This window comes from Periplaneta americana, chromosome 11, assembly GCF_040183065.1.
Source record: "Periplaneta americana isolate PAMFEO1 chromosome 11, P.americana_PAMFEO1_priV1, whole genome shotgun sequence".
Classification (NCBI taxonomy): domain Eukaryota; kingdom Metazoa; phylum Arthropoda; class Insecta; order Blattodea; family Blattidae; genus Periplaneta; species Periplaneta americana.
In genome coordinates, this window is record NC_091127.1 from 179777602 (window position 1) to 179794053 (window position 16452).

Genomic DNA, 16452 nt, shown 5'->3' on the forward strand with positions numbered 1-16452 from the left:
ATGTACGGTAAGGCGGACGGCAATGCTGCGCTGGCTCGTCGTTTGTACCAGGAGAGGTACCCACAGCGACAATGTCCAGATCGGAAGACATTTGTACGTCTCCATTACCGTCTGTGAGAGTATGGAAAATTTAACTCTCCTGGTTTGGGAAGGGGACGACAAAGATCTACAATTCCAGAAGTACAGGAGGAGATTCTGGAGGCTGTGAACATGACTTCTTCTATCAGCACACGAAGGGTAGCGTTGCAAGTCAATGTTCCTCATACGACTGTCTGGAGACTGTTGAAAGAGTATCAATTGTATCCTTATCATTTGCAACGTGTACAGGCCCTGTCACCAGCAGATTACCCTGCACGAGTTAGGTTCTGTCAATGGTTCTTGCAGCAGTGTGGTGTAAATCCGAACTTTCCTGCCTTAGTATTATTTACAGGTGAAGCACAGTTCACACGAGATGGCATAACAAATTTCCACAATCAGCATGTATGGGCGTATGAAAACCCACGTGCAACTGTTCCATCTCATCACCAGGTGCGGTTCTCCCTCAACATGTGGGCCGGTATCATTGGTGATCGATTAGTTGGACCCCATGTACTTGTAAACAGACTTACGGGGCAGGCGTACACAAACTTCCTGGAAAACACCATACCTCATGTTTTAGAAGACACTCCACTGATCAATCGTCGACACATTCACTTCTTGCATGATGGCGCTCCTGCACACTTCAGTCGTACGGCTCGTCGGTACTTGGATCGAAGGTTTCCTGATCGATGGATAGGTAGAGGTGGCCCAATTGCTTGGCCTCCACGCTCACCTGATCTGAACCCTCTCGATTTCTACTTGTGGGGCCATTTAAAATCATTGGTTTATTCGTCTCCGGTGCCTGATTTGGAATCCCTTCGGAATCGAATTGTGGCATGTTCTAAGGACATACGCAATACTCCTGGAGTTTGGGATCGTGTTCGCAGGTCAATGAAACATCGATGTGAGGTCTGTATTCAAGCAGGAGGTGGACATTTTGAACATCTTTGTAATGACAACGACCTGCGGAAAGAAAACGTTCCGGTGAATTTCAATGTTGTGAAGGCCATAACTCGGAAATGAAGCATTTCCGGACACATGTTGTAATGAAATATTTTGATTGTCTACATGTGGGAAATACATACCTGAAATTATGACCCGTATTTTTTAAACACCCTGTGTTATAACAGTACAAGATGTACTGTTCACTAAAATAAATTGTATATTGACTTTGCACTTCAGAATCATAATCTGAAAATAGTCTTCAATCAAATAGTTTAAAACATAGTATGACGACTGAAACAAAGCACGTTATCAATACAGAAATATGGCAGAGATCATGGTAAAATCAATTGATTTATTTCGGCTACTAAAAGCAGAATGTCCGTTATTATGAACAAAATTATTAAATTTTCACAATGAATCGGTACTAATATGAATTTATTTACAAAGTGCATCAGTATTTGTAGCTATTAATTTGGGCCTTTTGCTGATGTTTTCTTATAGACAATTTAAATACATTATAATTTTAAAAAAGAATCATGTTATAAATTAACTGTAAAACTGAAATTCTAAAAACAATTATATCAAAACAACAAGGTAAATCATGTTTGAGATAATTCATGCAAGACGAAACTGAGGTATCGGCTACTTCATGCGAAATAAATAGTAACAAATAAATCTGTAACAATAGCGGAATTTTTACCTTACAAAAACGTAGAAAATTCGTATACAAAAAGTTCGAATATCAATTATAAAAGAAGAAAAGATTACAAATATAGATATATAGGGTCTGAATGACGATTGTAGAACTCATATAACTTTGCCTAGACCTGTATTTGGCAGTAGGCTATTCTTTTTCTTCCGAAATTAATTCTTATAGTTTGCGACAATTTTTTCACCATTGCTATTAAACATAGCTTCTTAAACATTCCATTAAGTCCCTTTGAACCTCTTCGGAAGTTGAAGGTACAGCAGTCTCGAAGCTGATGGAATGACAGTTTTGGTGGAAACGGAAACACTCTTGTGGATGCTTCCTCTAGTACTACTGCTCTCGTACAAGATCTTCTTCGCAAACTGCATTTTGTTTTTATACCAGTCAGTTTGCTTTCCAGCTTGCTCTCTCGTCTCCTGTTTTCAACATGGTGGATCGCAATCAGTGCTACGATGTATAACTTATTTTGTGGTTGCGAGTGTCTAAACTATAGCCGACCAGTCTCCAGCTCTGACGTTTCGCTTGGAAAGAGAAGAGAGAACGAGAGAGAAAGATAGTGACCAGCATTGCCAACCTGTGGCGTTTTGAAGTTGTGAAAAGAACCTCGAAATTCCACTGTGAATGAAACTATTCTGCTAAATTTTAACCTTAAAACACTCTGGTTCGGCTTAAAGTAACGTTTTTAATTCTATAGTAATTTGCTGTTACAAGACTTGAGTTCTGATATGCGAAGATTAATTCAATCGCAGTTTGCAATGCTGGGGGAGAGGCGGGCACTCGAGGTTAAAGTTTTCTGCTAGAACCAATCAGCTATGAGCATCTGATGTATTTAGCGCGATGTTGCCACTTCTTTTTTTATGCGAAGCACGTGGCGAACAAGTCGTTAGTTCTTGGTGTTATAGTACAGGCGAAGTAGTTGTGTTGTTTTGTGCTTGAGCGATTCACGGTGCCTGTAAACCTTATTATTGATATAGTAATATGGCCAGTGGTCGTCAGAATCAAAGAAGGAAAAAATCGGCTCTTTTAAGAGCTAAAGTCATGAATGTATATACAGATTGCGTGAATAATTTGAGAAGGAGCGAGACACTGGAGAACCTCTTCTCCCTGTTACGAAAGTGGTAGATAGAGTTTGTGACGCTTAGAAGGTGGGAAAAACAACCGTTAAAAGCGTGGCGTCTTTCCACTTGAGTATTAACAGATTCTAAGGAAAGTAGAGTCTATTGCATTTGATATACTGGACTTTCATTATAAAGATATTCCCAAAGTCTGTGGTAATATACTGTAGGCCTATGCATAAATTACACACGCGTTCCCATTAGTTTTTATTCTGTTATAATTATTTAGCTGTGTACATTAACGAAAGATGCGATCTATGTTTGTGTAAAATGATTTACATACGCGTTCCCATTAGTTTTTATTCTGTTATAATTATTTAGCTGTGTACATTAACGAAAGATGCGATCTACGCTGGTGTAAAATGATTTACATACGCGTTCCCATTAGCTTTTATTCTGTTATAATTATTTAGCTGTGTACATTAACGAAAGATGCGATCTATGTTTGTGTAAAATGATTTACATACGCGTTCCCATTAGTTTTTATTCTGTTATAATTATTTAGCTGTGTACATTAACGAAAGATGCGATCTACGCTGGTGTAAAATGATTTACATACGCGTTCCCATTAGTTTTTATTCTGTTATAATTATTTAGCTGTGTACATTAACGAAAGATGCGATCAACGTTTGCGTAAAATGATTTACATACGCGTTCCAATTAGTTTTTATTCTGTTGTAATTATTCAGTTGTGTACATTAACGAAAGATGCGATCTACGTTTGTGTAAAATGATTTACATACGCGTTCCAATTAGTTTTTATTCTGTTATAATTATTTAGCTGTGTACATTAACGAAAGATGCGATCAACGTTTGTGTAAAATGATTTACATACGCGTTCCCATTAGTTTTTATTCTGTTATAATTATTTACCTGTGTACATTAACGAAAGATGCGATCTACGTTTGTGTAAAATGATTTACATATGCGTTCCCATTAGTTTTTATTCTGTTATAATTATTCAGCTGTGTACATTAACGAAAGATGCGATCTACGTTTGTGTAAAATGATTTACATACGCGTTCCCATTAGTTTTTATTCTGTTATAATTATTTACCTGTGTACATTAACGAAAGATGCGATCAACATTTGTGTAAAATGATTTACATACGCGTTCGCATTAGTTCTTATTCTGTTATAATTATTTACCTGTGTACATTAACGAAAGATGCGATCTACGTTTGTGTAAAATGATTTACATACGCGTTTCCATTAGTTTTTATTCTGTTATAATTATTTACCTGTGTACATTAACGAAAGATGCGATCTATGTTTGTGTAAAATGATTTACATACCCGTTCCCATTAGTTTTTATTCTGTTATAATTATTTAGCTGTGTACATTAACGAAAGATGCGATCTATGTTTGTGTAAAATGATTTACATACGCGTTCCCATTAGTTTTTATTCTGTTATAATTATTTAGCTGTGTACATTAACGAAAGATGCGATCTATGTTTGTGTAAAATGATTTACATACGCGTTCCCATTAGTTTTTATTCTGTTATAATTATTCAGCTGTGTACATTAACGAAAGATGCGATCTATGTTTGTGTAAAATGATTTACATACGCGTTCCCATTAGTTTTTATTCTGTTATAATTATTTAGCTGTGTACATTAACGAAAGATGCGATCTACGCTGGTGTAAAATGATTTACATACGCGTTCCCATTAGTTTTTATTCTGTTATAATTATTTAGCTGTGTACATTAACGAAAGATGCGATCAACGTTTGTGTAAAATGATTTACATACGCGTTCGCATTAGTTTTTATTCTGTTATAATTATTTAGCTGTGTACATTAACGAAAGATGCGATCTACGTTTATGTAAAATGATTTACATACGCGTTCCCATTAGTTTTTATTCTGTTATAATTATTTACCTGTGTACATTAACGAAAGATGCGATCAACGTTTGTGTAAAATGATTTACATACGCGTTCGCATTATTTATTTTTTTTTTTTTTGTGATCTACGCTAGCTGTGTACATTAACCAAGGCTGTGATCTAAGTTATATGTAAAATGATTTATAGGCAAGCCTACGCGTTCGAATTAATTTTTATTCCGCGCCACAAAAATCGGCTGGCGAGCGCGTGACAGTTTTCATTCTGTCTATACATATCGGCAACACTGTCTCCCTCGGTCACGAGAAACGTCAGGGCCGGAGAACGACCGGCTGTACTGTAGTTCCCCGTATTACTCTTTACTAGAGATGAACAACGATCGAGTAAGCAAGACTAACAGCGCCCGCAAAGCCGAAATCCCACACGACAATTTTGTATTACGTCGCGTCCTTGACGTAAAGACTGATTGTGGGTGTTCCGAGACTCGATATTGATGACTCCCGAAGTTCCCGAATTCAAGCAGCCTTGAATCGCCACAGTTGTTTATACCTGACTGAACTTTTATCTACTTTGGCAATTGTTATATAGGGTAACTTAGGGTCTGTTTGACAGTGGGGCTTGTTGGACACTTTGTACTTTAACGTGTCTCCTCGCCACTTGAGGGCACCACATTCTGCTAGAAGTCAATGACGGAAGTAACCCCACTCGTGGCTACTTCCGTCTCTGACTTCTAGCAGAATGTGGTGCTCTCAAGTGGCGAGGTAACACGTTAAAGTACAAAGTGTCCAACAAGTCCCACTGTCCAACAGACCCTAATTTACCCTATGTATGAACAATCAAGTAGCCTATTTGAAATATCTCTACCTTTCAGTGTATAATATTCTGTTCTCCAGTTTTATTTAATTACTAGGCCCTTATTAAAAGCTAGGAATTTTCTTTTCATATCTTTAAGATAAGTGTGCAATCTCAAGTAAAAAGATATTAATGCTATGTTTTATGGTTCTTAGAAATGCAGATTTATTTGAGAATTGATTTTTTTTATATTTATATAACCATACGTAATTTAATATAATAGGACCAGAACATTTTGATAACTAAGGGTGCTATGCATAGACATTTCGCTAGCCCGCGCTACGAGCGTGCTAAACTAGCCCCTGCTATCGACTGATTACTTGTACAGGATTCATATCATATCATATCGCTAATACTCGTTTATGAAAACGAAAAACATTAGTTCGCTGATCATTCACCGGAAGCCCGCACTAAGAATGTCTATGAATATGGCCCTAAGATACTATTCTGTTTTGCACGCCGACCAAATGCTATTTCGAGAATGATGAACGAGACTCGAAACGCACGAGAATGACGAGTCGAGACTCGAAAGATAAATGCAACGAACACAGCGAGCGAGAGCGACAGTTACTTTTGTTCATCTCCACTCTTTACTCTAGCCCTTCAGGCTAGTTTAATATATTTTGTTATTCTTCTGTTCAACTTTTGTTTTTGTATTTTATACTCATTGTTATTACTTTAATGCTTCATCGTCTACTGTAGAAGAGGGGTTCCTTAAAAGCCATAACTAAGTATGTATGTTATGTGAGAAATCTGAGAAAAGGTAAAAAATGTTTAGATGATTTTTTATGGTTTATAAATTTTCCGGTTCCTACTGCACAGTTCTCTCAATTTTGCAGTACATTGATTAATTTTGTAAAAGAGTTCGAATGAACGAAGTAATTTTCGATATTGTGTCCGAAACGGTCATTTGTATAGTACAATTCCTACGCTTATTTATCAATTATAATGGAGAAATTACCGCTGTTCACGAAATCGATTGCAGCCAGTACACTATTATTACTTGACTTCACGCTGTACGAGTATACTGCCTTAGTGAAATACTGTTCAATAGTTAAGTTTAAGTAGTCCGTACAATGGTTTAAGGCAAGCAATGGGCTACAAGTCTATCAAAGACATGGAAAGCTTGTCGAGGACGTGAGTTGAAGATGAAAGGAAGCAACTGCTGTCACTAACCTTTCTAACAGAAGAAAGTTTATCCTTGTTTGTTTTGTATTGTAACGAGGAGATACAAATAATCACAGTGGCGAAAGTTCACTGATCGACGTGACGTGTTTAACGTAAAGATTTGTAACTATCTGTGCACTGAGATTGTCATTACTCGGCCTTGAAAACGTGGGTCAGTGAAAGTAGCACGTTCGTGATTAACTGTCTCTGGTCATCAGCTGATCTCAGCTTCGCACTCTTACTTATGGGTCAGTAACCTTTCGCGGACGCTTCTATATTATAATCATGAATACAAACGCGTCTTAAAATGCTGTAATATAGATCTATAAGTTAGATTGCCCAAAATTGAAACTTTTTCCAAATTTATCGTTCATTACTTTTGGCAATCTGTGATTTGACACGCGTGGTAGAAGTATAAGGTGATAAAAGTGTGTGACTGTCTGTGTGTGCCTGTGCTAATGGAATAGGTGACAGTGTAGAAGCGAGTGTGTGTGCAAGAAGAATAGGTGACGGTGCCGAAACAAGTGTCTGCTTTAGCAGGAAAGGTTGTAGCGATAGTTCAAAGAGCACAGGAGAGTGTAGTATAAAAAAGAAAACTACTACAGGTGTGAACTAAACTCAAAACTCTTGTAGACTAGCTCACCATATGAGTTCTAAATCTAGCTATTCCTTTCTAGGAGGCCTTAGCTCTTCGTGGAACAAAATAGGCTCATTCATTCATTCATTCATTCATTCATTCATTCATTCATTCATTCATTCATTCATTCATTCATTCATTCATTCATTCATTCATTCATTCATTCATTCATTCATTCAAGAATTTTGGTTAATGGTCGTTCGTTTTCCACTCACTGGTGGCGATTTATAGAAACATCACAAATTATTTTGTAAGCTGAGGTAGATGTGTACTGTCAGTGGCTATGATATGCGTCAAGGACATGGCAAGGCTAATCAGTGATGTCCACACTTAAGCACAAGTGTTATTCGTAAACACGACTGGTTAAATTTATTATTATTATTATTATTATTATTATTATTATTATTATTATTATTATTAAACTGTGTTTTATATATTATGTATAAGTTACATGTACTTTTTAAGTTGAGAAGCTTAAAGTTTTTATTAGACGAGGGAACCCTCAGGAATTTTATAAGATTCATAAGTTATAGTTTTATATTTGACTATTACACTTTTACTACGTCATACTACTTTTGACCAATAAAACGGTACGAAAGGTCGTCTTTTAATCAATCATGGTTGCTTATCGCACAATTTTATTGCTTCCCTAGCATTTGTTTAATTTTATCGCATCCTTAGCATTTGTTTGTTTCTATCACTAGCCTAGCATTTGTCTCTTTGTTTGCTAATATTTCAAACTGCAAATTCTTTACGGTACTACAAAACATGCTTTGCGATCGTCATTTGTTTACAGCATAGACAGTCAACTGAAAATGGCAGCTTCGTTCAAACGTTTTGGTGAAGCTAACATTAGTGAAATAGAATTTCAGTAAGTCAGTTAATATTTTACTGTATTAGAGTACTTTATTTCTTCTAATCTTTATATACTTTCTTCTAATCGTGTAATAGTCAATTAAATTCCACTCGAGTTTTGATTTTCTCTAGATAAATCAAAATCTCTAGTGAGATTACTGTTGATAATTTTATTTCACTTAATGTTTATTCTGTTGAGCTGATGGAAAGAATTAGTTAACTGTTTCTTTCATTATTTGTATATTGATTTACTGTAGCCTATTTTGAACTACTTTTGTTGATTATAAGGTTAAATTACCTTATGGATAAGAGTGTAATTACTTTTTTTCCACGACAGTATGTTTTCTCGTCGTTACAGCAAACGGTCGCCACGATTGAAAGTTGATTTTACTGAATTCAGAGTTGTCAACCTAGATAAGTATGTTGAAATATTATAAATAACTGCTCTAGGGTTGTAATGAAAACCACTGCCTTCTATGTATGCTACAATGCATGTAAAATTCACACGCAAAAGGCAGTGTTAATTAATACACATTATACGAAACAAATCACTGCATTTGAAATGTATTGAACTTTATTTAAACAATTCAAACTTCACTTAACAAAAAAATAAAAAAATATTCCAATTGAACACGAAATATTACAAGTACCTGAATCATTTTTACTCCTTCACATTGAAGTTGACAGTGAAGTTTGTGCAGTTATTGAATGTTATTGAAATCGTATTTTTCCCAAATTTAGAGATTCTTCCAAACTAATTGAATTTTGAACCTCTCCGGAAGTTACGGTACAGCAGTCTCGGACGAAGTTGTTGGAATGACAGTTTTGATGGAAAATGAAACCCTGTTGTGGATGCTGGTACCAGTACTACTGCTCTCGTACAAGATCTTCTTCGCAAACTGCATTTTGTTTTTGTAACCCCTCTGCTACAGTAGACGATGGAGCATTAAAGTAATAACGATGAGTAAAAAGGTAAAGGTATCCCCGTAACATGCCATGAAGGCACTTGGGGGGCATGGAGGTAGAGCACCATGCTTTCCATGACCTCGGCACTAGAATGAGGTGGTGTGGTCGGCACCACGCTCTGACCGCCTTTTACCCCCGGGAAGGACCCGGTACTCAATTTTATAGGAGGCTGAGTGAACCTCGGGGCCGTTCTGAAAGTTTGGCAACGAGAAAAAATCCTGTCACCACCTGGGATCGAACCCCGGACCTTTCAGTCCGTAGCCAGCTAATAACAATGAGTATAAATATAAAAATAAAAGTTGGGCAGAAGAATAACAAAATATATGAAACTAGCCTGAAGGGCTAGAGTAATACGGGGAACTAGAAACTCGCAACCATAAAATCAATTATACATCGTAGCATTGGTTGCGATCCACCATGTTGAAAACAGGAGACGAGAGGGCAAGCTGGAAAACAAACTGACGAAAAACCCAAGTCTAAGGCAGAGTGTAATGTCACGTGAAATAAATTTTTGTGGTACTAAAAAAGCACACCGACTTCCCACGCTTCTTCAATTTCATCGATACCAATATCATCATTCATATTTGCGTCATCTTATGCATGATTGTTGGCAATGCCTTCTAGAATGTGAACTAAATCACTTTCAGCATTTAGCGTATTTACGTTGGCCAGACTGCCAACATCAGTCAGCTGTTCGTAGTGTAACGCAAATACTGCATATTAAAATTTCTAGAAATATTATTTTCAAACTATACTATGGTGCAAAAAAAATACTGTACAATACACGCTCTGCTTTTTTTTTTCAAACTTTTCCTCGATTTTGTTAAAAGCACTTCCCAACATTGTATTGTAAGATACTATTAGCTTATCGATAGAAATGTTATGTTATGTCTTATTTAACGACGCTCGCAACTGCAGAGGTTATATCAGCGTCGCCGGATGTGCCGGAATTTTGTCCCGCAGGAGTTCTTTTACATGCCAGTAAATCTACCTACATGAGTCTGTCGCATTTAAGCACACTTAAATGCCATCGACCTGGCCCGGAATCGAACCCGCAACCTTGAGCATAGAAGGCCAGCGCTATACCAATTCGCCAAGCAGGTCAACGCTTATCGATAGAAATATATTAAAAACACATCTTATTAGACACATATAATGTTGAAACACAGTTATTGCAAAAAAAATACTCCAAAGCCCAACTTATTTATGTGATAGATGCATTTGTTTTAAATTAGATGTCTGTCCACACGTGGGGCCGCATTAAAAACACATAAGACAAAATTGTTTCTGAATGATAACAGACGATTCCTGAATTAAGTTTGCAGTGTTATCAATGTGTTCATAAGCGAAAATCTCTGTTCGCATAGGAAAGACGTGACAAAAGGTATTAATATTTTCAAGATTTCTATAACTAAATTTCCGTATTCACTTCGATTTAAGTTGAATTTCGGTAGGCGGGCACTATAACCCAGCACTGCGACTTTTCAAGTCCACACCGGCTGACTACACTAAGGTTCGCTGCGTGTTCCGATTTCGAGCAGATAATCCCACTCGATCCTAGACCAGCAACCTCCATGCGTCGCCAGCAGGCGTTCGGGAAATGCTATGGAATGATGACGGAATGGAGAGATGTTGACGGAATTATATAGATGCCTAATATGGGGAAACTGGAAAGAAAAACCCCAAGTGCGACCTAGTCTGCCACAAGTGTCACTACAGATTTTCCATGCCTGACCGGAACTCGAACACGGGCCGCCTGCGTAACAGCTGCAGGTCTGATCACTCAGCCATCGCAAGGGTTTAGGTCTACTTTATTTCAGCCCTACTTCATCTCACATGTTATTCATTTGTATCTCACGTCTGAATTTCAATTCCGAACAACCAACGCTGATGCATAATATAGTCAAAATACTCGTACTTAAGTCCTACATAATGATACTACTACTACTACTACTACTACTACTACTACTACTACTACTACTACTACTACTACTACTACTACTACTACTAATAATAATAATAATAATAATAATAATAATAATAATAATAATAATTTATTTATACTGGCAGAGTTAAGGCCATAGGGCCTTCTCTTACACTTTACCAGGTCACAAAGTATAGTCTACAAGCAGTGAAAATTTAACAAAAAGTTAATACTAGCATATTACAAAATAATAATAATAATAATAATAATAATAATAGCATAACAAAATCGACACTAAACAACATGGAAATAATACCATAATAGAAAAAAGAAAGTAAATACATTGGGATATAATAAAAAAAGAAACTCATTTAGTAGGGTAATGTTGCCTATTTCCGTGATACCCCTAATCCCGTGATACTTGTTTAAAATTGAATGTCAGTCAAAGCTTTGCAGTTCGACCATAGCACCAGACATCTTTTACGAAAAATTGCATCTTTCACCTACTTTTGAGACATCGGTGAACTTCCTAGAAAGATACCCAATCCCGTGACATTCAGTGGAAAAAACGTATCACGGAATTAGGCAACTTTACTCTACCAATAGTTAATGTGGAAAACGAAAGGAAAAATATAACAAAATGAAATGTAATAAAATAATAATAAAAAAGAAGAAAAGAAATATGAAAATTAAATAAAATTTACAATAAAAAAAGGTATGATAATAAATTCATCTGGTGATCAAGAGAACAAAAAAGGGGAAAGAAAGGAAAAGAAGTATATACATTTTTACAAAACTATCGCAGAGAAAAGGGCTAATAATTGAAAGAAATCTGAATTGAAAAAGTGCAATTTTAGTTTATTTCTGAAATTAGACAATGTCCGACACTCTGACATGCTGTGGTAGAGAGTTCCAGAGATGAACTGCAGAGACGGTGAAAGATAAAGAGTAGAAGGATGTTCTATGTTTATGAAAGAGGAGTGTGATAAAGTGTTATGAGCACATATTGTTTCAACAAAACTTTTCTGAAGCGTCAGACATGACTTGAATATTATTAGATAGATAACTGAGTGAGTAATTCCGAAACTTTCGATTCACATGAACTCACAGCTTAGACCTATCATCATTGTCTTGCAATATTTTAAAAAGTCTGGAAATACTCGAAATTATGTCTGATAGAAAAGTTTTTGTAAGAAAACAAGTCAGAGGACGATTCATCAGTAGTAAAACACAACTCAAATATGTAGGACTTAAAGCTTTCCCGGCGTTGGATATGGAATAATATTCTTCTCGGGTTCTCAGACAGGTGCGTTGGATTGTTGCTTCCAAGCTTTCGATGACTAGCTCCGTCATCTTCTTCAGGGATTGATGGCAAAGCTAGACATCGAATATGTTACACAAAAAATGACACAAATGATCCAATCTGTCACGCAAAAACTAGTAAAGTCAATGTGAAATAGTTTGAAATAGGTAATAAAAACTAAATACTACCCAGTAATTAGTTAGACTAGTTACAATAAAAGCATTTAGCAACAGAAATATTGATCTCTTTACGATCAGTTTTGTGATGAAGTTAAGTATGTACGTAACATTATTTCTTTTTGTTGTTATACAGTATTATGCATATTCTTAGTAATACGCATATTCATATTTATTTCTAAAAATTAAGAGGTAAATTATTTATTTCATTTTGTTCATATGAAAAATAGCGTCAGAGAAAATAATGCATTTGAATATAATGGAATTTAGAAAGCAGGCTTATGTTCAGTTTCCAAAGACTGGACTTAGCACTTCTTCTGCGTCTAATTATGTTTGTTTTAGTAGGTAATTTAGGCATCACTGAACTCATTTTAGAGGTCTCGGAGTAATGAGGAGAAGCTGAAAGAACCTAGCTTCAAGGATGTCTGTGATGATGATGATGATGATGATGATGATGATGACGATGATGATATCGACAATCAACGGAGAAACTAAATGAGAATATCTCTTGAAAGAATGTATTAACGCAGTCTTCATTCACAATAAACTTGACATTTATGAAAATTTAAATAATATACTCGCAAATTAATTAGTCAATTGAAGTAGTTTTCTGTAACAAAAAGACATTAATTTGCGTATCATTTAAAAGATTAAAATACAGTAAGTGTTAATTTTACAAATATTTGTTCCAGCAAATTGCGGCGGATTGTTGGGCCTTTTCATGGGATTCAGCATCCTGAGCTTGGTGGAGATCATCTACTACTTGACGCTGAGGGTGTGCTGCGTGCACCAGTGGTTCAGGAACGAGACTAGGAAGGAGTCACTTATTACTAGTGCCCATCTGGTCAAGTTCAAATAGAATTAATATCCGGAAGAATTCGGTTTCAGACCTTGCTATAAGAAATATGTTCGAATATATAATCAAATATCTCTTTTTGCTTTCGTTAGCCGAATAATATACTGTATCAGTGTATCTGCAATACAAAAAAGACTTAAACATGATTATAAATGTATCGAAGTTACAAAAATATTATAAGGTACATTCAGATTGGATGTTTAGACGTGAGAGGGAGCTGAAAGTCCTATCTAAATTTAAATCAATCAATCAATGAATCAATCAGTCAATCAATCAATCACATTTTCAAGCTATGATGAGCAGCATTTCTCTTGGAATCTTCGATTTTTCTCGAGTTCCTTATATACGCGTATATTATTACATATGAGGAGTCACAGTGCAAAACGTCGCATATTCGAAAGGTCACGATTTCCAATAGAACGTATTTTTTATTCTCGTTACATGAGGCGCTCTAGTTCCTTGGCAAATGGTGCGATCTGTAGGATTGGTCTCAGGAAGTAAGTTAGGGCAAAGGAAAGAAATCATACCATTACAGTTTTAGTTTAGGAGGGAAAAATATGATGGACTTGTGGCATTTTGGGTCACAGCTACGGATATGTGCCATTTTGAGCCGCATTAACATCTGACAGTTGATTAGATTTCTCAAGTAGTTTCCAGTCCTGTCCAATCCACTGAACCTTACCCACATCTCAGTAGATACTTTGATAGGCTTCAGGAATCAATATCTGCTTAGGGCCTACTTGTCCTAAGTTTCTTCTGGACGTACCCAAACACTCGATCTGCAGGAAGGAAGGAGTGACTCCTGTCGTGGAATACAATTAGCAAATCGTCATCAATAAAACTTTCAATTTCCATTTTACATATTCTAATATTTTATAGTGAAACATTACGTTTCCGTTTTGGGTACTGTTGCGATGTGGCAAAACTAATTTCAAACCAGTGGAGTTACTGACTGGAAATCATGGGCTAAGAAAATAAAAAATAAAGGTGTTTGAATGTTACTGCAGAAGAGGTTTGGGGAGAACTGGCCCAAAGATATTCTATTACTGAAGTGGTATGTTGACATTATGAACAGAAGTAGTTACACCGAAGGTATAGAGGAGTTCCCTTTTAGCTCCCACGGAGATTGCATCTGTTGTGAAAAGGATACTGCTACCAAGGCGTAGATGAATCATACACATAGTGGTCGTATAAGATATTTTGTACTCGGCACTCAGCTAATAAAGAATAAAAATAATATTCGCAGATTTTTTTTTTTTCGGCCTACTGATGCACACTGATAAGCCTTTTAGTATGTGTGCATGGGAATTGGAAACATCATAGTGGTACTACATTCCTAAATTAATACAGAATCGAAACAGTAGTCCATCACTTGCATTTAGTGTAAGTGTACGAATGAAACTACAATGTTAAGCATGCTGTTTCTCTTTCTTTAATCCCAGTTTCTGCCGAATTATTTTCTTCTTTCTTGTTACACAATGCACTGACGATACTAAAATATCCATCTCTTCCACCATTGCGAATTCTTCTAAGAAAGTTCCTCGCGTTAGCAGGATTGGAGCGGCCATGTTGTCGAAAAAAAGTGCTGTCATTGGGTGAGCGGCATATGTGACAGTTTGGTCCATAAGGGACTGCAGAGATGTGACAGTTTGCCTCGCATCGCACTTTTCAACCTTGTTTAACATGCGAAAAATGACGTTTTGTATCACACCGATTGTTTTCAGTTCTTCGTTTGTGCCAGCCGTTAGCATTCCAATACATAACTCAAATTTTTCCGATGGATATGTGACGTTTTGCTCTGTGACTCCTCATATATCCTATTACTTTGGTATTTGCACAAAGTACTCTAGATCAGTATGTTTAGAAGAAGGAGGAAGCCAGGTTGAATCACCATTCCGAGAAATGAATCAATGTGCAAACTTTTCTCAAGGTCCGCCTGTATGTTTACTCTTGGAGTATAACTTGTAACATTGTCTTGTTGGAACCATGTGCTACGTTCAGTTCTCTAAATTTTAGGAGAAATATACGTTTAAAGCATTTCACTTTATCGATGGAATGTTACCGTCAACGTTTCGTTATTTTCATAAAATATTTAAGGTCTTATCATTTTCAAAGATGAGATATCACACTTAACCAAGGCCGTCGAAGAACGTAGGGATTTTTTAATGAACTTAATATAATGTTTCACTTCAGTAATATTTTTCCTTCAGTAATGCACTTTTGTGGAAATGTGTTTTATTATTTTTGAGGACAAAATAGTCAATATTTGGATGTTTATTTTTAACACGAATGTTTTTCATATAACTGCAGATGAATGCGCTTGCACGGGTGTTTATATAGTCCTGATCCATTTCTGTGAAATAATTTATTTTTTTAATATTACAGGAGATGTGATTGTCAATATATACACAGGTTAGAATAACCACTGTGAGTGCACGATTAGGTATATTATCCTATAAGCAAATTAGAGAAGTCTTTACCTGCCAATTCCAAAAACCGAGTCCAATGAAGTTGAATATACGGCTGCTTGTAATAAATTTAAGCGATCAGAAAGTGTTACACACGACAACCCCGTTCAGGTAGGCTATCCAAATGACAGGAGATAATGTAACGTATTCAAGAAGCAATCGAACATACGTAGTCCTATTGCCTACTGTGGAGTTGATCCGTGATGTGCTGATGATGTGCAGGGGAAAAATGGTAGTTTGTTTCAGCTTCAGGTGAAGGAGAATGCTACTATAAGCTGCAGATAAGCGCAGCATTAGTTCCTAACATCTGGAAGAAAACATTCGATTTAATTTTGTAATGAAATAATTATGTACATAACAGTACATACTTTTATACTGTACAGTATAACATAATAATATGTCTAATTCGAGTGCCCGGAAAAAAAGTCAAGTCTTCATCCTTTCCAACAGAAAATTCTGGCCGAACAGTAGCAAATTCTGGCCGAACAGTAGCAATATCTTCCGCGATTGTGCTTCCCCGCTCAGTCTGGCCACGAGTAATTTCGTTGGCTCGT

General features: G+C 36.3%; 1 protein-coding gene across 1 annotated transcript in view; it reads left to right on the top strand.

Moving 5' to 3' along the window:
- LOC138708580 (uncharacterized) overlaps positions 1-13463 on the top strand; it is a 48217-nt gene extending 34754 nt beyond the window's left edge. The window contains exon 10 of the mRNA XM_069838698.1: positions 13267-13463. Coding sequence (XP_069694799.1) covers positions 13267-13433 — 167 coding nt within the window. The 3' untranslated portion in view covers positions 13434-13463. The remainder of the gene's footprint in view (positions 1-13266) is intronic.
- Positions 13464-16452: the final 2989 nt, after the last annotated feature.